Here is a 22,629-nt window from a genome sequence, read left to right as displayed (position 1 = left end):
CGAGCGTTTTGAACACCTGACCGGCCCCCGGACAGCGCGCGCAGATGTTCGGCTTCTGACGTGAGCTCGCCATCGGAACCGGGTTGTAACCGGAAGTTGGAACATTAGCCTGCTAGCTGCCGTCGGTAGTTCGCAGCCCGCGGAACCGTACAGCTGGAGCAGGTGTGCCGTTTAGATTCTTCCCCCGTTAACGGGGTCGGTCCAGAGCTGCTCCAGGGGTTACTACGTGTGTGTGTGCGTGTGTTACCTGTTAGCAGCGGGGAGGGAGGGGGGGCTCGGGTCATCCGGGCTCGCGCATGGCCGCCTGTCAGATGCCTGTTGACGGGAGATCAGCTGGCTCACCAGCCACAGTAGGACCGCAGCCGTTTGGTCCGCGGGTTGCCAGACACCAGACAGGAAACACGTAAAACAAGCCGAGAAAAGAAGGGACGGCGCTTTTACTCTGGAGGGGCATTTCCGGCGGTGGAGAAGAAAAACAAAAATGTCACGTGACCATGAGAACAAGTATCTGAACATGAGTTGTGTCTTAAAATAAGAGAAGCTTTAAAAATAAAATAAACGTTCGCAAAATAATTAACGTCCCAAAATACTTTCAAAATAAGGGAAACTCTCAAAATAGAATCATCACGTGACCATGAGAACTTTTATCTGAACATTAGTGTCTTAAAATAATTAGTGTTACAAAATAAGAGAAGCTATTAAAAGAATGATTCGCTCAAAATAAGAGAATCTCTTTCAAAATAAAATAAACATTCACAACATAATTAGTATCCCAAAATACTTTAAAAATTTGGGAAACTCTCCAAATAGAATCATCCCGTGACCATGATAACTAGCATCTGAACATGATTAGTGTCTTAAAATAAGAGAAGATATTAAAATAAGGAGTATCTCAAAATAAGAGAAGCTCTTTCAAAATAAAATAAACGTTGACAAAATAATTAACATCCCAAAATACTTTTAAAAATAAGAGAAACTCTCAAAATAGAATCATCACGTGACCATGAGAACTAGTATCTGAACATGATTAATGTCTTAAAATAAGAGAAGATATTAAAATATGGAGTATCTCAAAATAAGAGAAGCTTTTTCAAAATAAAATAAACTTTCGCAAAATAATTAACGTCCCAAAATACTTTCAAAATAAGGGAAACTCTCAAAATAGAATCATCACGTGACCATGAGAACTAGTATCTGAACATGAGTAATGTCTTAAAATAATTAGTGTTACAAAATAAGAGAAGCTATGAAAAGAAAGATTCGCTCAAAATAAGAGAATCTCTTTCAAAATAAAATAAACATTCACAACATAATTAGTATCCCAAAATATTTGTTTAAAAAATAAAAGAAACTCTCAAAATAGAATCATCACGTGACCATGAGAACTAGAATCTGAACATTAGTGTCTTAAAATAAGAGACGCTATTAAAATAAGGAGTATCTCAAAATAAGAGAAGCTCTTTCAAAATAAAATAAACGTTCGCAAAATAATTAGTATACCAAAATACTTTCAAAATAAGAGAAACTCTAAAAATAGAATCATCACGTGACCATGAGAACTTTTATCTGAACATTAGTGTCTTAAAATAATTAGTGTTACAAAATAAGAGAAGCTATTAAAAGAATGATTCGCTCAAAATAAGAGAATCTCTTTCAAAATAAAATAAACGTTCGCAAAATAATTAGTATCCCAAAATACTTTCAAAATAAGAGAAACTCTAAAAATAGAATCACGTGACCATGAAAACTTTTATCTGAACATGAGTAGTGTCTTAAAATAATTAGTGTTACAAAATAAGAGAAGCTATTAAAAGAAAGATTCGCTCAAAATAAGAGAATCTCTTTCAAAATAAAATAAACATTCACAGCATAATTAGTATCCCAAAATATTTGTTTAAAAAATAAGAGAAACTCTCAAAATAGAATCACGTGACCATGAGAACTAGTATCTGAACTTGATTAATATCTTAAAATAAGAGACACTATTAAAATATGGAGTATCTCAAAATAAGAGTAGTTCTTTCAAAATAAAATAAATGTTCGCAAAATAATTAACATCCCAAAATACTTTCAAAATATGGGAAATTCTCAAAATAGAATCATCACGTGACCATGAGAACTAGTATCTGAACATGATTAATGTCTTAAAATGAGAGATATTAAAATATCTCAAAATAAGAGCTCTTTCAAAATAAAATAAATGTTGGCCAAGTAATTTGTATCCCAAAATGCTTGTTTCAAAATAAGAGACTCATATAACTCACAATATCAGATATATGCCAGATATGATAATTTTTTTTTTTTTTTAGTTTCTCCTTATTGAGATGCTAACTCACTCACTATTGAGACAAATTACTTTATTCTTAATTATTAGTCATTATTTCCAAAAAGTTTCAAACTATTAAGACTTACTCGATCTTTTTCTTCGCTTTGTCACCTGTGGGCTTCCGTATTTTTCAGTGGAGCGTCAATCACAATAAATGACGTAGAGATATTTACACTTTAATGCATCAGAAATAATAATCCAACACTGAAAGTATTTGTTGATAATACTGATGAACTTTAATTTAACATTGTGAATGCAGGAATGTAAACAACAATAAACAACAACTGAATGAGCAAACAACACAAACCATCTAAAACATGAACAAACTAAATGTGAGCGTATTAAACTTCATTGAATCATAAAGTATTCAGAAACTCTCGTACCTCCAGATTAACGACAGGTTACATTTAATTAGTTTCACCTGAAGTTTATTCAACGTTAAATATATTTTTTAAGCGATGAAGCCGATTCTGGCATCTTGAAAAGTTTCACTCGCATGTAAAAACATGTGTCACTTAGTTTATTAAGTTCGTCAGCTAAACTAAAATGAGCCAGCTAAAGTAGTTATCCAGCTAAAGTAAAGTTAGTCAGCTAAAATAAAGTTAGCCAGCTAAACCAAAGTTATCCAGCTGAAGTAAAGTTAGCCAGCTAAAATAAAGTTAGCCAGCTAAAGTAAAGTTATCCAGCAAACTAACTAAAGTGGTTCTTGGCGACATCAACGACTTCACAAAGCGACTTCACCGCTCTAGAAACAATATTCATTGATATCTAAATTATAAATTACGTAAATTCCTGTTCTGAAATTGGTTGATTTAAAAGTTCTCTACATGTTGTTGTTGTTGTTTTTAAAGCAACCAACAACCTCACACTGTTCCTTTAATTAACAGCTTCAGAGGATCTGGATCCATCGCGGATTACCCCGCAAAATAAACTGACATTAAACTGGAAGCCGTCGGCTTTGTTTTCAAACAGAAAGAGAATTCAGCGACGGAAGGATCTTTCACAACCTGGCAACCCAGACGTTGGCATTAATAACGGCTAACCGATCCATAGTACATTATTTATTAAACATTAATACATATTACGAAAAAATTATATTAATACTTCCTCATTAGACACGGTAACAAAAAAGGGAAATAATATTTTGTATTTTAACAGAATTCAACGCCTTGAATTTAGGCCGTAAATGTTTGTTTATATATATAGCTGCATGTCTTTGGGCCGTGGGAGGAAGCGGGGGAGGGTTTCAGACGCTTTCATAGACTGAACGTTAAAGATGAGAAAAAATCCACGTTTTATATTTTACGTTTGTCCTTTTTTTAAACAGGGTAGGACCAATACAACCAGAGGAGTCGCCCCCTGGTGGTCAGTAGAGAGAATGCAGCTTTAACACAACATATTTTTTAAATTTTTTGCTTCAACTCTCGAGTTGCTTTAAACTGCCGATCTCTGTAGATCTGACGGCATCGTTCCGTTTTGACGTGGAGCGTCTCGGTAGCCGAGCGGCGGCGGCGCCCGTTCGTTTCTTGTAAATCTTCAGTCGCTGTCGCTCTCCAAGTTCACGTAGCGGTTGTCCTCCCCCTCGTCCTCCACAAAGCGCGGTCCTGAAGGCCGAACCACGGGAGAGTTACAGACGTCACTCGAACGCAGCGAGACGGCGGACAATCGAATCAAAGGCGGAACCGCCGCACGCTCAGCTCTCACCGTCCGGGGTTCTGTCCTCGTCTTCGTCCTCGTCGATGTGCTCCGTGTCGTAACTCACAAAAATATTCTGGAGGGGAACAAATGATTTTAAAGAATTCGCATTCTGTTAAAACCTATGTATTTCTGCCGGGGTTTGAACGTGGGGCACCACCTTGCTCCGGAGGAGTCGATCCCAGTGGCCCGGCACTCCTTTGGCCAGTTTGAGCACCGGCTCGTTGGACTTCATCTCCCAGCTGCAGCGCTCGACGGCGACGTCGCCGTGAAGCAGCAGGTCGGCTCTGTAGGCCCGACCGTTGGCTCTGCAACTGAACACAAGGGGGGGGAGAGAGTTAACCAGGAAGACATGCGCTAAAGCTGCATTCTCTCTCCTGACCACCAGGGGGCGACTCCTCTGGTTGTATAGAAGTCTATGATTAAAGAAGCAGACAGACCTGTAAACGACTCTGTCGGCGTAGAAGTCACAGCGCTGGCTCTCCGGGTTCCTCAGCTTCACCGTCACGATGGCGGAGTCGGGCGTCTGGTACCAGCGGGCCGGAGGGTGGAAGCTGGAAAACAAACGCACTCGCAGTTCAGCTCTAAAAGGAACTAAATCAACGTATTAGGATGTAATCATTTGCAAAGAATTCTAATCTGAAGTCACAGACTCTTTAAAAAGGAAAGTTACGTATGCAACGGCGGGTCTATGAACCCTGGATTACCGCCACAGGCATCCAGTGCTAAGCTAAACTAAACTAAACTAAGCTCCGCCTCTAACGGTCAGGAAGGATGAAAACTCCTCGTCTTATTTAAAGAAACAAACATTAAAATGGCCGTCACAGTGACGCAACACGTTTTCCATGAAAGCTCAGTTTTATTCATCAAATGATTTGCAAAATTAATATAAAATAGTCAAGACACAAGGTGAGAAACAATGATTGTTATTGTAAATATTAATAATGTTCTTTAAACTTGTGGCTCAAAGGAAGGTCAGTTTTATAGCTTCTCTCACCAGCATAACTGTTTTCAGCTGCGCTCACATAAAAAGGGTTTTCTACCCCTCCGCTTGTCTTCTAAGGCACAAATTTAAAGCGTCCCCCTCGAACAAATAAACAAAAAAACAATATCTGAAGACCAACTTCATCATTTCAGGACGGAGGGACTCACGTCACGAGCGTCTCAGCTGACTCCAGATCAGCCGGGCGGGCGGCTCCCAGACACGCAGTAGCCTGGCCGGCCAGCAGGGGGCTCTGCACCACGCGGAGTTTGGCTGCCGGTGGCGTTTGCGGCGCCGATGCCGGCCTCAGCGGCTCGAGCTGCGGCAGGTCGTCCAGAACCTCGGCGTCGACCCCGCCCCCCGGAGACGGCGGGCCGCCCCCCGACCTGCAAAACGACAGACAGCGCCGCTCCGTTCAGACTTCTGGACTTCACTCGGTCCACTACCGGGCCACTTCGGTGCTCACTCGGAGACGGGGCCCTCCTCGGGGCCCTCCTCGGGGCCCTCGTGGCAGAGCGCCCTCAGCAGGTCCAGGTGCTGCTGGTTGCCGACGGCCATGCCGGTGCTCAGGATCTCCGCCCGCACGCTGTACTCGTTGATCACCGTTTTCATATCTGGAAGCTGCGTCACACACACCTGGGAACACAGGAGAGGACCAAGAATAACTCATCGGTACATTTAGAGACAGCTTTACTTTTACTCTAGTATGGTTTTGGGTACTTTATACACAACTATATATGTGTGTGTGTGTGTGTGTGTGCTCACCATGGGATCCACGAACACCGTGTTCCCCAGACTGAACACGGCTCTGGCTCGGTGCTGCCGGCCTCGGATCCTCTGGTTGATCGCTCTGGTGACCTGCGAGACGAGTCACACGACCCGGTCACATAACGGATGTCTTCTGCTCAAGCCTGCAGGTTTAATGCTGGGTGTCGCTTTAAAACAGTATATATATATATATATATAGAGCCCCCTACACTGACCTCATTACCCAATACATGGAATAAAAAGCTATATTTTTACCAATAGCAAAGAGTCTGGGATGTGCAGCAGGGTACTTATTCTTTTATTTAGCCTATATTTATTTATTCAACCTTTAATTTATCCTTTATTTAACTTTTTATTTGACCTTTAATTAACATTTATTTTGCCTTTTTTTTAGCCTTTATTTAACCTTTTTTAAATGTTTTTATTTAACCTTTATTTAACACTGTAGATTAATCGTATTTCTAGTAAACCAGTCGTTTAATAATAACAAACGGCTGCAATGTAAAAGTTTCATGATTAAATACCATAAAACACAGGAATGTAAAACAGCGTAAACAGGTTAATACGTTCTTAAGCAAAATCTTATCAAATATATATGACGTACATTTCACTTTTATTTCCAGTACACGGCTCTCTGTCCACATTGAACATTTATTTTATTTCACCTTTAAATTCTACCAAACTTTCGTAAAAAAAAAATATATGCTGAAAATAAAATAAAAAAATTGAAGAAATTCTCGAATTTAATCCGATGTAATCACTTTAATTCAAATATTTGAATATTTTTTGGGGCATATAAAATAAAATATGAAGTTTGAGATGAATAAATGACATTTGGGTCAAAGATGAATTTACTTTCGTCTCACAGTAAAAGTGACGACCTCATTGGGGGTCACGAGGTCACTAGCGGGGAAGGAATAGAGGGTATCTAACAGGCGGGGGTGCGTTGCACCTTGGGGTGCCAGTCGGTCTCGCCGTCGGCCGGCTGGACCCGGCACACCACGACCTCCACGGCCTGGCCGGGCAGCGAGTGGAACCGCTCCGGCAGCTGCAGCACCTGGTGGGACTTGACCTGCGCCTCCTTCCCCACGTCCAGGAACAGAGCCTCCACGCTGAAGAACAGGCGGTCACCCCGAGGCGGCACAGAGAGGAGCTTCACCCTGAGGAGGAGATATGAGGAGGAGACAGGAGATATGAGGAGACCAGAGATATGAGGAGACAGGAGATATGAGACAGAGATATGAGGAGACCAGATATGAGGAGACAGAGATATGAGGAGACAGAGATATGAGGAGACCAGAGATATGAGGAGACCAGAGATATGAGGAGACCAGAGATATGAGGAGACAGAGATATGAGGAGACAGAGATATGAGGAGACAGAGATATGAGGAGACAGAGATATGAGGAGACCAGAGATATGAGGAGACAGAGATATGAGGAGACCAGATATGAGGAGACAGGAGATATGAGGAGACAGGAGATATGAGGAGACAGGAGATATGAGGAGACCAGAGATATGAGGAGACAGAGATATGAGGAGACAGAGATATGAGGAGACAGAGATATGAGGAGACAGAGATATGAGGAGACCAGAGATATGAGGAGACAGAGATATGAGGAGACAGAGATATGAGGAGACCAGATATGAGGAGACCAGAGATATGAGGAGACAGAGATATGAGACCAGAGATATGAGGAGACAGAGATATGAGGAGAGAGATATGAGGAGACAGGAGATATGAGGAGACAGAGATATGAGGAGACCAGAGATATGAGGAGACAGAGATATGAGGAGGAGACCAGAGATATGAGGAGACAGAGATATGAGGAGACAGAGATATGAGGAGACCAGAGATATGAGGAGACAGATATGAGGAGAGGGTGCTTCTTTTAGTTAACCTTTATTTAACCTTTGATAACTAACCAGCCACCTCATTTAATAAAGACACCTAGAAGAAGCTCACTAGTTACTCTGCTCCACTAACTCACTACCCGTCTAACTCACTGACTACCCGTCAAACTCACAAACTACCCGTCAAACTCACAAACTACCCGTCTGACTGACTACCCGTCTAACTCACTAACTACCCATCTAACTGACTACCCGTCTAACTGACTACCCATCTAACTCACTGACTACCCGTCTGACTGACTACCCGTCTGACTAACTACCCATCTAACTGACTACCCATCTAACTGACTACCCATCTAACTCACTGACTACCCGTCTGACTGACTACCCGTCTGACTAACTACCCATCTAACTGACTACCCATCTAACTCACTGACTACCCATCTAACTGACTACCCGTCTAACTCAGACTATCCGTCTGACTACCCATCTAACTCACTGACTACCCGTCTAACTGACTACCCGTCTAACTAACTACCCATCTGACTGACTACCCGTCTGACTGACTACCCATCTAACTCACTGACTACCCGTCTAACTGACTACCCGTCTAACTGACTACCCATCTAACTCACTGACTACCCGTCTGACTGACTACTCGTCTAACTGACTACCCATCTAACTCACTGACTACCCGTCTGACTGACTACCCGTCTGACTGACTACCCGTCTGACTGACTACCCGTCTAACTCACTGACTACCCGTCTAACTCACTGACTACCCATCTAACTCACTGACTACCCGTCTGACTGACTACCCGTCTGACTGACTACCCGTCTAACTGACTACCCGTCTGACTGACTACCCGTCTAACTGACTACCCGTCTGACTGACGACCCGTCTAACTGACTACCCGTCTAACTGACTACCCATCTGACTCAGACCTGTGGAAGGCCTGGTCCTGCTGCACGGCGTAGACTCCGCCCTCCAGCAGCTCCGTGGCGGCAGGTTTCCCGTTGGCGTGGAAGTGAGCCTCCATCTGGGCCGCCATGGCGCCGAAGCCGCCGCCCCCCTCCTCCTCCTTCTGGACCAGGCGGCCCCAGAACACCGACGCCGTCTTCACGTGGAGGGGCACGAACTGCAGGGGGCGCCGCACGCAGCGCTTTAGTTCACGCCCACGGCGAGTTAAAACGATTAAAACTGGGGAAAGTACAAAAGTAGAAAGTACTTCTATGAGTCCGGAGGCCGGCAGCGCCGACCGGTCCAGCTGGGGGACGAAGCGATGGCGGTCGGGACAAGAGGCGCCGGCTCTGTGGGACACAGAACCACCTGGAGGATCATTTGGGTTCAACCAGAACACACGGAGGCCGAGGACCGGAAGGCTCCTGAGGTGACAGCTGAGTTTTACCCATGAGCCTTTGAGGTTAATCGTATTCTAGTAAACTAATTGTTGAGTTAATAATCCTCCTTCAGGACAGACGGACATGAACGCAATGCAAATGATTCATGCATAAAATACCACAAAATACCCAGGAAGGTCCATTCATCCATTACATTTCATTAGCCTTTATTTAGCCTTTTATTTAGCCTTCATTTAACATTTATGCAACCTTTTATTAACATATATTTAACGTTTAATTGAGGCTTTATTCAACATTTTATTAACATTTATTTAATATTTATTCAACCTTTTATTAACATTTATCTATTGTTTAATTTAGCCTTTATTTAACCTTTTATTTAGCCTTTATTAAATATTTATTCAACCTTTTATTAACATTTATCTATTGTTTAATTTAGCCTTTATTTAACCTTTTATTTAGCCTTTATTAAATATTTATTCAACCTTTTATTAACATTTATTCAACGTTTAATTTAGCCTTTATTTAACCTTATCAAATACATATTATGTACATTTCACTTTTATTCCTCGTGCACAGAACTCTGTCCACAATAACCATTTATTTTAAATTCTACCAAACCTAAATTATTTAAAAATAAAATGCTGAAAATAAAACCTTTTTCATCGTATTATTCAATTCTATATAAATTGATTGACTTGTGCATGTTTTGTGAGTTTTAATCAGTTCATCCTCAATTTGAAGAAATTCCCTAATTTTATTTAATTTATTTTGCTCCACAGAGGAGATCCTCTCTGGGTGTAGAGACGTTTAGAGTGAACCTGAAGACCGCGCTGAGGGATTCATCTTTATGGTCATATTTACATATTTGTTAATACCTTTAAATTCTATTTTAACAATGAAAGAAAGAACATTTTTGAGTTTTTCCACAGAAACTTCTCAGATCTCAATACGTTCTTCCGACAGAATAACTAACGGGTCGACCCGTCTGGTTTGGACCCGCTGACCTGCAGACGCCGAAGCTCTTGAGGTAGCCGCATAGAGGCCTGTCGGTCTTCTGGTCCTCGCGGGCCTCGTAGACCCTGCGGGCGAAGACCAGCAGCTCGGGGGGCAGCGGGGCGTTGGTCCTCTCCAGGTAGCGCAGGACGCCGACCACGTGACCGGCGTTCCTCTCGGAGATCAGCAGAACCGAGCGGACGCCGCGGGCGGGCGGCCGCCCCGTCGAGTCCTCGGGGGGGACCTGCGGGTCAGAGCGCGACAGCGTGAGGGGTTGTGGGTTTTTTCCGAGGCGGCGTTGGTTTCTCGGCGGCGTGCGGCGGCGCTCACTCGTGCGGAGAGGTTCCTGAAGCCGTCGGCCATGCAGGAGAGACGCACGCCGAACTGCTTGGGCGACGGCGGGAAGCCGTAGTGGACGACGCAGGTGGCGTCTCGGACGCCCAGACACCTCAGGCACTCGCTGGTGGTCACTGGGGGTCAAAGGTCAAACACGGCACGACCGAACGGTTACGTCTTAAAATCAGGGGTCATGCACATGTCGACCAGTAGGGGTACGACTTTAAAACTCATTTCCATGACCAAAATTCTTTTTTAATGTCGGTAAGAAAATGTTGTTAAACTAACAACGAGAATTCAGGGATGACCGTCACTGATTGGTCCAACACGCACACACGCACACGGGCGCACACGCACACACACACACACACGTGGGTTTACCCAGAATGACGTGCGTGCCGGGCCCGATGTCTTTCCTCCACTGCTGCATGACGACGTCAAACTGGTGCGTTAACCCCTCGTGGGTCTTGAGACAGAAGGCCGACTTGTTGCTCACCACCTGCAGGTCGGAGGAAACGGGAAGCGGGTCCATTGTGAGGAGGACCGGTTCCCTGCATCGGGTGAAAGGTGCATGGAGAGAGAAGGTCATGACCTTGAACACGTCTTCAACCTCCTCAGCAGAGTTGGCTACGATGAGAGTCTTCTGGCCCTCATCGGGGTTGAAATCCAACGCGCTCAGCATCACCGTCGCCTTGTTGCTCTCTAGAGTCATGAGGATGATCTGGAGGGAGAAGAACAGATCCTGGACCTGATCCTGGACCCGATCCTGGATCCGATCCTGGACCTGATCCTGGACCTGATCTTGGGACCTAATCCTGGACCTGGACCTCATCCTGGGACCTGATCCTGGACCCGATCCTGGACCTGATCCTGGACCTGATCTTGGGACCTAATCCTGGACCTGGACCTCATCCTGGGACCTGATCCTGGACCTGATCCTGGTCCGCGGTGAGACTGACCTGCTGCACGTTCCCGTAGAGAGCGGCTTCCTCGGGCGCGGCCACCACGATGCACGGGCACGGCATGTGATTGGCTACCAGAGCCTCCATGTGACCGGTCCACCGCGTCGCCACGGCGACAAGCTGCTGGGGGCAGGAGCCCATCTCCTCGCCGGAGGTCACCTTCTGGAAATGCTGCAAGATGGTGGCCATCTGACGGGAGAACGTTTCCATGAATAAATGAAATGTACATAAATATAAACAACTTTTAAGAGAGGATGAAGGGCGAGGTCACCTGGTCCGGGGCGAGAGCGAAGAGCCGGTCGGCCTCGTCCAGCACCAGGTGGGAGAGACGCAGGAACAGGAAGCAGTGAGACGCCAGCAGACGCACCAGACTGAAGGGAGTGGTCACCAGCAGCAGGCCTGAGAGTATCAGAAGCAATGCATCATGGGAAGAAGAAGAAGAGGAACACGAAGATGATGAGGGAGAAGAAGAACAAGAAGAAGATAAGAGAGAAGAACAAGAACAAGAAGGGGAAGAACAATAAGATATAGAAGAAGATGAGATAGAAGAACAAGAGGAAAAAGGAGAACAAGAAGATGATGAAATAGAACAACAACAACGAGAGGAAGGAGAAGAACAAGATGATGAGATAGAAGAACAAGAAGAAGGAGAAGAACAAGAAAATATAGAACGAGAACAAGAAGATGAGATAGAAGAGCAAGAACAAGAAGAAAAACAAGAAGAACAAGAACAAGAAAAACAACAAGAACAAGAAGAGATAGAAGAACAAGAAAAACAAGAAGAAGAAGAACAACAACAACCCGCTCACAGTTCTTGGGGATGGTGGTGTTGTGGGCGTGTCCCTTGACCCCGAGCAGCAGGCTGATTGGCTGCAGCGCGGCGGCGGCCTTCGTCTCGTCCAGCAGGTCGTAGACCGCCTGCACCTTCTGCCAGCCGGGGCACAGCAGCACCGCCACGGGCTGCACCGCCACGTTTAAACAAGAGACGACAACAACAACAACAACATGTTGACGACGACAACGCCGCCGCTCTCACCCCCGCCGCGCTGGAGGTGAGGGAGGTGAAGATGGAGTTGAGCAGCATGTGGCTGAGCAGCGGGGCGACGTAGCCGAGCGGCTGGTCGGCGTCGGGCGACACCACGGCGACGTTGCACCCTCGGGCGACGGCCGGCCAGGCGTAGCGGTCGGCGGCGGACGGGGCGCCGTACGACTTCCTCCTGAGCACCTGGGGGGGGGGGGGGGGGGGGTTACCCAGCGCAAGAACAACAAGAAGGAAAAACAACATCAAGAAGAACAAGTAGACGGTTGCTACGGGTTACCGAGCGCAGGGCGTCCGTGATGGGGGCGTCGTCCAGGCCGCTGCACGGCGTCACCGGGAGGGCAGAGTGCACCAGAACCCCCCCCCAGGTCCGGGCGGGGTCACCGGAGGCCTGAGGCACACGAGAGTTATTATAATATACAACGTGCGGGAGTCACACACAGAGACAGAGACACACACACACACACAGAGAGACACAGAGACACACAGAGACACACACAGAGACACAGAGACACACAGAGACAGAGACACACACACAGAGACACACACACACACAGACACACACACAGAGAGAGACACACACACACACACACAGAGCTGAAGGAACCTTTAGACTCTTGGAACAATAATTCTTGAGAGAGAGGTGCCTTCTGGGAAAAGAAGTCCTCACTGAACTACAGTCTCTGGGTTCGGTGGAGGAGACCTACCTCGGCGTCCGTGGCGTCGGGGTCGTCGCTCGGCGGCTCCGGGTTCAGCCACTGCAACAGACTGGAGACACAGAGCGGGTCACAGAGCGGGTCACACCCAGAACCGGAGCCTGACGGGGGGGCGGTCCACTCCACTCACCGTGAACGGGCTCGGTCCTCTTTGGTCCTCCACGGCTTCTCTGAGGACCCCACCGACGCACCCACACTGAGGAAACACCACAGAAGAAGAAGATCGGCTCAGACACACGCACACAGAAGGAGGAGAAGAAGGATAGGAAGAAGGAGAAGAAAGAGGACAAGAAGAAGAACACTCACCTGGTTTCCTCCTCCAGACTCTCACCTCCAGTTTCACTCGTCCTGCCGACATCAAGCCAAAGAACAACGTTACAAAACCAGCAGCTGGTTCAGGGGATCAGCCTGATGCGTTCAGGGACACGGAGTAGCGCACGGGTCTGCTAACACGGGTATGCTAACACAAGGATGCGTTCAGGTGTCACGAGGATGCGTTCAGGTCCCCCCCCCCCCCGTAGATCTCACTCTTCCTGTGCTGTGGTCGTCTCTCCGGCTCCACGCTGACTCACCTGGGACCAAACAAAACAGAACGATACAGACGTATAAACGGCTAAAAGATAACGAGATGGATATCAACCCGAGAGGAACTCACGGTGGGCGCCGCCGGCTCGCCGTCCGCCGGGTTCAGGAACTTCAGGAACCTTTCGGGGAACGCAGAGCGCTCCGTCAGCATCGACCAATCACGTGAGACTCGTGATGTGACGAGGACTCACCTGAACAGACTGAGGTTCTTCTTCAGAGACGCAGCCAGAGACGAGTCACTGAGGGACAAGGGATGGTTCTATTATTAAGAAATGAGACATAAAGCTTCATAATATATAGTTTATATTAATATAAATGAGACAAAGCTTCATTATATATAGTTTATAATAATAAATGTGTATAAATGAGGCATAAAGCTTCGTAATATATTATTTATATTAATAAATGAGTCTCACCTCTCTGCAGCAGCGTTGGGGCCGTGCTGCTGGTCCGTGACCGTTGACCCGCTGCCTTGCTCGGAGGCCTCCAGCTTACGTTGTTGTCCGAAGCTCGGGAAACCGTCTGAGAAGAAGACCTGTCAATCACGTCGTAGCCCCGCCCCTAAAGCCCCCCCCTCCCCTTTATGGAGTCCGTTTGAATTACCATGCTTAATAAACGCAAACAGCGTTGACAGTTATAATCAGGCATGAAAACGGGTCAGGGGTGAAAAAGGTGAGGAGGATAGGCGCGCGGGGGGGGGGGGGTGACTTCCACGAACATCGATGTTGGACGTTGTATGATAATCTATAGGTCCTTCATTCTGACACCAAGTCAGTGATCGGGCCCTATAATAATAGTAATATTGTGTATAATATGGTCATTCATGAACCAACTTCCTTTTTTTTGGCGTGAACAAGTCTTCAAGTCTTGAGCTCTGCTGAGCCTCGAGTCTGTTCCTGGAGTCTGTTCTGCCTCTACCTGGTTGTCACGATCTTCTATACCATACCTGCCATAAATATCATGATACAATACCATAAAAACAGTCTACCATAAATAAGATACTGGTATATTTATCTATAATAGTAATAAATAAAATATCTGTATGGTTCACTTTTTACCAACTTTTTCAACACTTAACAAATGGCAGTAATATTAGTATTAATACAGCAAGATATGAATGAAACTACATGGAGCCATCATAGCATTGATGATCCACTATGAGGCCGTTAGTCTGTATCTGACCAGAGGATACACAGTTCATCAGGATGAGCAGCTGTAGAGTTACAGAACTTTACAGACTGAACTTAAACATTTCACTTCTGGCATCTTTTTTAATTTTTAATTTTAAAGCCGAAAATTCCGCCACTTAACGCCCCTCGCTGTGAGCGCTGCGCTGCGCGTGCAAACAGCTTGACACGGAGCAGCGCGTGCGCTCTGATCGCTCTTTTAATGAAGTATTGAGACTAAAAATATGCTAAATCACATCGCTCTTAACGTACGGGTACTTTGTTAGCATCGCTACACCGTGCAGCGCGACAGCAGCAGAAGTAGCGTCTAACATTCAAGCTAACCTAAACCACCAAACGCTGAAGACATCTTGACGCTGATTGGCCGAGACGCGACACGTCCCATCAAAGATGTTTTATTGCGAAGAGCACCACTCCACACTTTCTCTGCGTCCCACTCCATAAACGCCGGCCGGCCAATTGACCCCCCCCCCCTAAACCAAAACAAAAACTCTTCGGATCTACACGATTCACGTAAGTCACCTATTTTGGTTTCAAAACGGCGAATTTCGCCGAAAGGTGAGGGATTCTCATGCCTGTATAATAATATAATAATAATAATAATCATTTATTTTATATAGTTATGACGATGCAACTTGAACTAACCCCCCCCCCCCCCCGAAACAGGAAGTAGTATTACGGGGAGCTCGGGTGGTCCGTGGCGTGGGCTTCATGGCGGTCTGGGTCAGGACGCTGGAGGCCAGCATGACGGGCCGGCGGTCCACCTCCTCCAGAGCGCCGCTGTAGTACGCGAACCTCTTGGCCACGAGGTCGTCCTTCACGCAGATCTGGAGGAGTTAAATAAACGAGGAGATGGCGTCATACCCACGTTGACCAGCAGGGGGCAGACTCAAACAGATTCACACCAACTAACACTTTGTTTAGATCTCAGCATCTGAAGAAGTGAGTGAAAATGTTGGTTTAGTAATGAGAATTCAGGGATGACCAACACACACACACACACGGAGAAACACTCACTCACACGGAGAAACACACACAGACAGAGAAACACACACAGACAGAGAAACACACAGAGACATGGAGAAACACACACACACACAGAGAAACATACACACACACAGAGAAACACACACACACCAGAGAAACACTCACACATAGACACACACACAGATACAGACAAACACACACACACACACAGAGAAACACTCTCTCACACACACACACATGGAGAAACACACACACACACACACACAGAGAAACACTCTCTCACACACACACACACACACACACGGAGAAACACACAGAGACACGGAGAAACACACACACACAGAGACACACTCACACAGAGAAACACACGGAGAAACACACACACACAGAGAAACACACAGAGAAACACACACACATCAGAGAAACACTCACACACAGAGAAACACTCACAGACACAAACACGGAGAAACACACACAGAGATAGACATACACACAGATCCACGCAAGAGACACACACACACACACAGAAACAAACACACACAGATACAGATAAACACACATGAATGAGAGACAATAGATTAGAAGAATACACATTGAGGCCTCCTCGGTCGTGGTGCGTTCACTTGCAGTGGGAGCATTCTCATATTTAGAGCTTCTTCCCTTTGACAGCATGTGACTAGAACACCTGTCGGCTCACCTTGACGCCGCCCACCGTCACGTACAGCTCCACGCCGGTGGAGCCCGGCAGCGCCTCCAGCAGCACGGCCTCGGTGAGCGTCGACGCTGGAGGGGGGGGGGCTTTAGTAAAGATGGCGGGCGGGGGTTCAGGCACCTGTGTGGACTCACCTTGCAGCAGGCTGTGCAGGTAGAGCGTGGCGGAGCTGTCCCACTGAGAGCAGCGGCTGCAGGAGACAAACACACCGAGCTTTATGTTTTTGTGTTTATGCGTTTATGTATTTATATTGATGTCTGACAAAAACATGACAACATTTAGGATTTAAACTAACAATGAGAATTCAGGGAGGACCACTGATCCAACACACACACAGAAACACAGAGACACACACACACACACACAGAGAAACACACACAGACAGAGTGACACACAGATACACACGCACAGAGACACACACAGAAACACACAGACACAGAGACACACACACACAGAGAGAGAAGCACACACACACACAGAGACACACATACACAGAGACACAGAAACACACACAGAGACACACACACACACACTCGCACAGAGACACACACAATGAGAGAGACACACACACACACATATAATATATATATATGTGTGTGTGTGTGTATTTATATTGAGATAGAAAAGTCCATCTCACATGAGCCCGGCCTCCTCCTCGTAGACGGACACCCGGAGGGTCGTGGGTTTGATTCCCGCCAGTTGGAACCTCCTCACCCAGAACGGCAGCTGGAGGAAGCTCGGCGCGGCGACTCGGATCCTGGAGACGACAAAACACGACGGCGAGAAAAGACCGAAACCGCCGTAAAACGTCTTAATTTCACTCGTTTCTAATGATTACTGCCAGAGAAAAAACAGTTGCACTTTGTTAATAATATTGAATGAATAAAAAGATGATGGAAGTAAATATAATTACAAATATGTAGTTTTTAAAATAGCTGATAAGATAAGATACTCTTTTCTATTTTTTTAAAATATTGGGCATTTTTATTATTATTCTATTCATTTTTTATTCTTCATTTTTTTTTTTTTTTAATATTGTGAATTCTTCCACTTTTGTATATATATCGTGCATTGTTATATATTTCTTAAATATATTGTGCATTTTTTTAATCTATCCTATTTGTTGCATATATATATATATATATAAATATTTTGCTTTTTCTATATTTTTTAGTGCTGTATGTAGCTAAATAAATAGCAAATAAATTGTATAGTGTTTTTAAACACTATCTTTTCTATTTTTTTGAGATTGTGCATTTTTATTTTTATATAATTCTTTTAGTTTATTCTATTTTTGTACTTTTTAAAGATATATTTAACTTTTCTCTCACAAATATGTAAAAAAAATCATATATAAAAGAAATAAAGAAATGAAAAAGGCGCCGTGTGGACTCGGGCCTTTCTCCTGAATCACACGAGTGTTCGGAGGCTTTTCTTTGAACGACGACAGACTCGTCCTGTATTTGGGGTGAGGAGGACCGACAGGGTCCTGGTCCTGGTCTTACTTGTCTGAGGGGACGATGAGTCGCTCTCCCTGGTCCACCAGGAGACAGCGAGCCTGACAGGACACGGAGTCCGTGAAGATGGACTCCACCACGGCCCGGCACCACGACTTCATCACCGACCAGTACACCACACACACCTGAGGGGGGGGCGGAGCTTTCCATGACCTTCCATGAATTTTACAATTTTTCAATACATTTCCATATATTTTCTTGACATTTTCCATGAATTTTCCAGGACTTGAAACTAAATGTCCACGTCCAAACATTTTTATTTAAATCTCGGTGCATAAATAAAAAAAGTGAGAAAATGTAGTATTTCAAACTAACAATGAGAATCCAAAAAAAGACAATAAATTACCTTCAATGACTCAAATGAATGACACAACAGATTCATTAAAAGAATAAAATGTATGTTTTTTCAGTTAAGGTGTCCGTGTAAGAGAACCCGGCAGGCGTTACCTGTCCCTCCTCCAAGGCGGCGGGCTTCAGCTGGCGAGGGTCCCGCGTGAGGTCGTGGTAGAAGAGGTTCATCTGAGCCAGCAGCCGGTCGTACTGGTCAGAGGGACCCTGGACCACCCGACCCCAGAGACAGGACGGGTTCTCAACCTGCAGAGGAGAACCGTTACACACACACACAGAGAGACCCTGGACCACCCGACCCCAGAGACAGGACGGGTTCTCAACCTGCAGAGGAGAACCGTTACAGAGGAGGCTCCAGGACTGAGTCTGGTGTTACAGATGAACACTCACTCTTTGTTTTATTTACTATTAATGTTTTTTATTAATTACTTTTAATGTTTTTTATTACTTAATTTTAATGTTTTTCTTACTTACTTTTAATGTTTTTTATTACTTATTTTTAATGTTTTTTATTACTTACTTTTAATGTTTTTCTGACTTAATTTTTTAAATATTTTTTTAAGAAGTTACTTTTAATGTTTTTCTTACTTAATTTTTAAAATATTTTTTCTGACTTACTTTTAATGTTTTTCTTACTTACTTTTAATGTTTGTTCTTACTTACTTTTAATGTTTTTCTTACTTACTTTTAATGTTTTTCATACTTTGTATGTTTTTTATTACTAACTTTTAATGGTTTTATTGACTCACTTTTAATGTTTTTTAATGAATGAGGAGGTGGAAGCCCTAATTAATGGACTTATGTTACAGATGAACCCCTGAGGACATAATATTGGCCAATACATATTGAATTAGGACACTTTAATATCCATTATGTATATTTTTAATACAACAAGTGAAACATTAACAGACATTTTTCAATTAAATTCCTCATTATCTTAATTAAAAAAGCACTTTCCTTGTTTTGCCTCATCACAGTGGAAGCTACGTCTATAACACTGTTACACATTGTTTGCTTTGTTAGTTGACTTAATATTACTCTTCTTCTTTTGTTATTCCATTCTATTGTTTGTATATATATTGTGCATTTCTCTTATTTTTCTATCCTATTTTTGAATATATTGTGCATTTTTTACTATTGTTCTATTTGTTGTATATATTGTGACATTTTTGTATTCCTCTTTCCTATTTAAAAAAAATATATTGTGCATTTTTACTATTCTCTTGTTCATATATATTGTGCAATTTTACTATTATTATATCCTATATTTGTATATATTTTTGATATATTTTGTTTTGGATATATTGTGCTTTTTTTAATTATCCATCCCATTTGTTGAATATATTGGGCATTTTTATTCGACTTTTTTACATATATTTTACATTTATATTATAGCCTATTTTTTATATAGTGATTTTGTATTAGTCTTTTAAAATTATCAATCCTATTTTTTATATATATTGAGCATTCTTCTTCTTTTTTACATATATTGTATATAATTATTATATCCTATTTTTCTAATATAGTGATTTTTTATTCTTTTTTTTAAAATATAGTTTACTTCTACTGCTGTAGCTAACTAATTAAAAAGTAGTAATAAAGTAACTAACTATCTACGTTATAACCAGTTATTTAAATTGAGAGACATTAAAATAAAAGCCAGCAACGTGGTTCACGGTCTTCACCGCATCGTGGCGTTCACTGGCAGCGCGCGGACCAATTCACCGTTAATCAATAAGCAACCGTAACTTAAAAAACACTTACCGTCAAAATGGATATTTCCAGCATGGCGAGCGCGTGGCTTCCCTAAATTGACGGTGAAAGAAAACACAACCGGTGAGTCGAATAACTAAGATAAACGGCTAAAAAGCGTGAATGAGAGACACAACTTGGCGAAGCGGTTGGTATTTTGCACCCGAGACTAAACCTACTTTCCCGCGCATGGTCAGTAACGTCAGTTCACGTCAATTTACGTCAGCTGACGTCAACTTACGTTAGGTCACCGGCCGTCGTTGCGCTCGAAAACTTACAGAGGTGAAGCCGAAAATGGCGGCTGTTCTTTTTTAAATGTGATGTTTGATTTCCGGTTAGCTGAAGAAGCCGAGATAAAAACGTAGCTGTTTCTGAGCGTCTGACCGGAAGCAGGTCGGTGGATCGGCCTAAAGGGGAGGAGCTACGGAGACGCCTTTTCGGCCAATGGAAAGAGGGCGGTGCTGACGTCATGTATTTTATCAAATGTATTTTACTCTATTAATGTCAATTATAACAAATTAACAGGGTGTGAATCGGGAATGTACAAAAAATAATAATTTCAGTCTAAAAAAATGTACATTTTAAAAATAACATTTAAATAATGTAATAAGACTCCTTAAGATCATACGGAGAGGCGTTCACTGACCTGTTTTAAAGATCAGACAACTAAATGTTACAGACCTGATTTCAGACACTTTTCATGACATAATGTTACTTTTTTTTACTTTTCATGATATATTTATAGTTTTTTATTTCTACATACTACGACTACATATTATAATATTATTTTATATTATATTTTGGACTTTTTTTACATTTCATATAATAATAATACTTTGTTGTACTTTTCATTACATTAGAATATTTTTTTTTAACTTTTAATATAATAATATTTGTTATACTTTCCAAGAAATATATTACTTTTTTATTTTTCAAGACGTAGTATTATATTTTTTCTTTTCGTGACATTACTTTAAAAAAAACTTTTCATGACATTACATTTTTTTCTTTTTATGATATGTTATATTACTTCCTTTTAAACTTTTCACGACATACTATAATATAATTTTTTTTTACTTTTCATGAAATATGTCTATTCATCATAATATTACTTTTCTTAACTTTTTGTGACATAAGACATAAAAACTTTTCACGACATACTATAATGTAATATTTTTTTTAGAAACTTTTCATGAAACATTGTCTTTTTTTTACTTTTCATGAAATTTGACTTTACATTACATTACTTTTCTTAATTTTTTGTGACATATGACTAACACTTTTCATGGCATACTATATATTACATTTTTTAACTTTTTATTTTAAGGACATCTATTATTATTTTTGACTTTACATTAAAATAATATTTGTTTACTTTTCATGCCATTTCTGACTTTTCATGACACATATTACTTTTAAATACTTTTCATGACATATTTGTTACTTTTTTTATTTTTCATGACATACTATTTTTTTTTTTTATTCTTCAGGATTTTTTTTTTGGTATTTACTTTACATATTATATTTGTATTCTTTTCATGATATCCATTCTCATCCGATTAATCCGGGGTCGGGTCTCGGGGGCAGCAGACCCAGACTTCTTTTGTACATATTGTGCATTTTATCTATTCTATTCTATTTTTACCTTCGCATTGAAAATGCAGAAGGTTATGTTTTGATCACCTTGTATTTATTTAATTGTATGCGTGTTATTTGCATAACTAAAAAAGTATTAAACCGAATCGCATGAAATTTGGTGGGATGATTGGTTATTATCCGGGGACCATTTGATTAGATTTTGGGATCGATCGGGTCAAAGGTTAAGGTCATGGAAAGGTCAAAATCTTCTTTTTACCATAGCACGGTCAATTTTTATCCAATTGGCATGCAACTAATGCCAAAATGTTCATAATTCAATGCCCAATCTTGTGATATGGGAAGGTTTGCGCTCTACCGAGTGCCCGTTCTAGTTTACATATATTGTGCTTTAAAAAAAAATATCCATCCTATTTGTTGTATAGAATGGGCATTTATTATTTTTACACATATTTTGCATTTTTATTATATCCTATTTTTTTATATAGTGAATTTTATATTATTCTATTTTTTACCCAGTGTGCTTTTTTAAATTATCTTTCCTATGTGTTGTATATATTGGGCATTTTTAATATTATATATTTTTTTATATCAATAAAGTCAATTTTGTATTAATCTTTTTTACATATATTGTACATTTTTATTATATTATATTTTTTATATTTGTGATTTTTTATTATTCCTCTCTTCCACTTTTGTATATAATGTGCATTCTTATTATTATATTTTGTACATATATTGTGAATTACACTTATTCCATCCTATTTTTGTTTATTCCTCTTTTCTATTTTTGAATATATTGTGCTTTTCTCACTCGCAACATTTCCCAGCTCATGTTGGGGGATCCTGAGGCGTTCAGGCCAACTGGGAGATATAACCCCTCCAGTCTCGTCGATCCCGGCCTCAGGT

The 22,629-nt window shown here is 42.5% G+C and overlaps 1 protein-coding gene across 4 annotated transcripts; it reads right to left on the bottom strand.

The window, feature by feature from the left end:
- Positions 1 to 2,545: 2,545 nt before the first annotated feature.
- Positions 2,546 to 20,424, bottom strand: tdrd12 (tudor domain containing 12). Of its 4 annotated transcripts, none has more exons than XM_056416402.1 (33): positions 20,366 to 20,424; positions 20,137 to 20,178; positions 18,472 to 18,618; positions 18,013 to 18,149; positions 17,145 to 17,264; positions 16,642 to 16,697; positions 16,493 to 16,578; positions 15,488 to 15,635; positions 14,038 to 14,143; positions 13,813 to 13,860; positions 13,692 to 13,740; positions 13,565 to 13,608; positions 13,343 to 13,384; positions 13,167 to 13,232; positions 13,028 to 13,088; positions 12,601 to 12,711; positions 12,318 to 12,506; positions 12,091 to 12,241; positions 11,553 to 11,680; positions 11,279 to 11,470; positions 10,701 to 11,040; positions 10,314 to 10,453; positions 9,995 to 10,227; positions 8,855 to 9,011; positions 8,571 to 8,764; positions 6,724 to 6,931; positions 5,769 to 5,861; positions 5,470 to 5,639; positions 5,174 to 5,389; positions 4,462 to 4,575; positions 4,182 to 4,335; positions 4,031 to 4,097; positions 2,546 to 3,930 (listed from the first exon to the last, which is right to left on the bottom strand). In XM_056416402.1, exons 2-33 carry the CDS (start codon positions 20,158 to 20,160, stop codon positions 3,863 to 3,865), a joined length of 4,059 nt encoding a protein of 1,352 aa, XP_056272377.1. In that variant the 5' UTR covers positions 20,161 to 20,178; positions 20,366 to 20,424; the 3' UTR covers positions 2,546 to 3,862. The 4 variants fall into 4 exon arrangements, with proteins under 4 accessions (XP_056272377.1, XP_056272379.1, XP_056272380.1 ...); XM_056416404.1 differs by lacking the exon at positions 20,366 to 20,424 and having other exon boundaries at positions 10,701 to 10,818; positions 10,912 to 11,040; positions 20,137 to 20,250; XM_056416405.1 differs by lacking the exon at positions 20,366 to 20,424 and having other exon boundaries at positions 8,855 to 8,936; positions 10,701 to 10,818; positions 10,912 to 11,040; positions 20,137 to 20,250.
- Positions 20,425 to 22,629: the final 2,205 nt, after the last annotated feature.

This window comes from Pseudoliparis swirei, chromosome 6 (genome assembly GCF_029220125.1).
Source record: "Pseudoliparis swirei isolate HS2019 ecotype Mariana Trench chromosome 6, NWPU_hadal_v1, whole genome shotgun sequence".
NCBI classification, from domain to species: domain Eukaryota; kingdom Metazoa; phylum Chordata; class Actinopteri; order Perciformes; family Liparidae; genus Pseudoliparis; species Pseudoliparis swirei.
The sequence above is the reverse complement of the archived record's forward strand: the minus strand, read 5'-3'. Positions and strand labels throughout refer to the sequence as shown.

Excerpts from the sequence above, each read along its gene's own strand:
- tdrd12 (XM_056416402.1), bottom strand. The coding sequence starts at position 20,160 with ATGCTGGAAATATCCATTTTGACG. Across the intron at positions 10,454-10,700 it reads CGGCACGCACGTCATTCTGG|TGACCACCAGCGAGTGCCTG; the intron begins GTAAACCCACGT and ends TTTGACCCCCAG. Across the intron at positions 9,012-9,994 it reads AAGAGCTTCGGCGTCTGCAG|GAGCCTTCCGGTCCTCGGCC; the intron begins GTCAGCGGGTCC and ends CTGTCACCTCAG.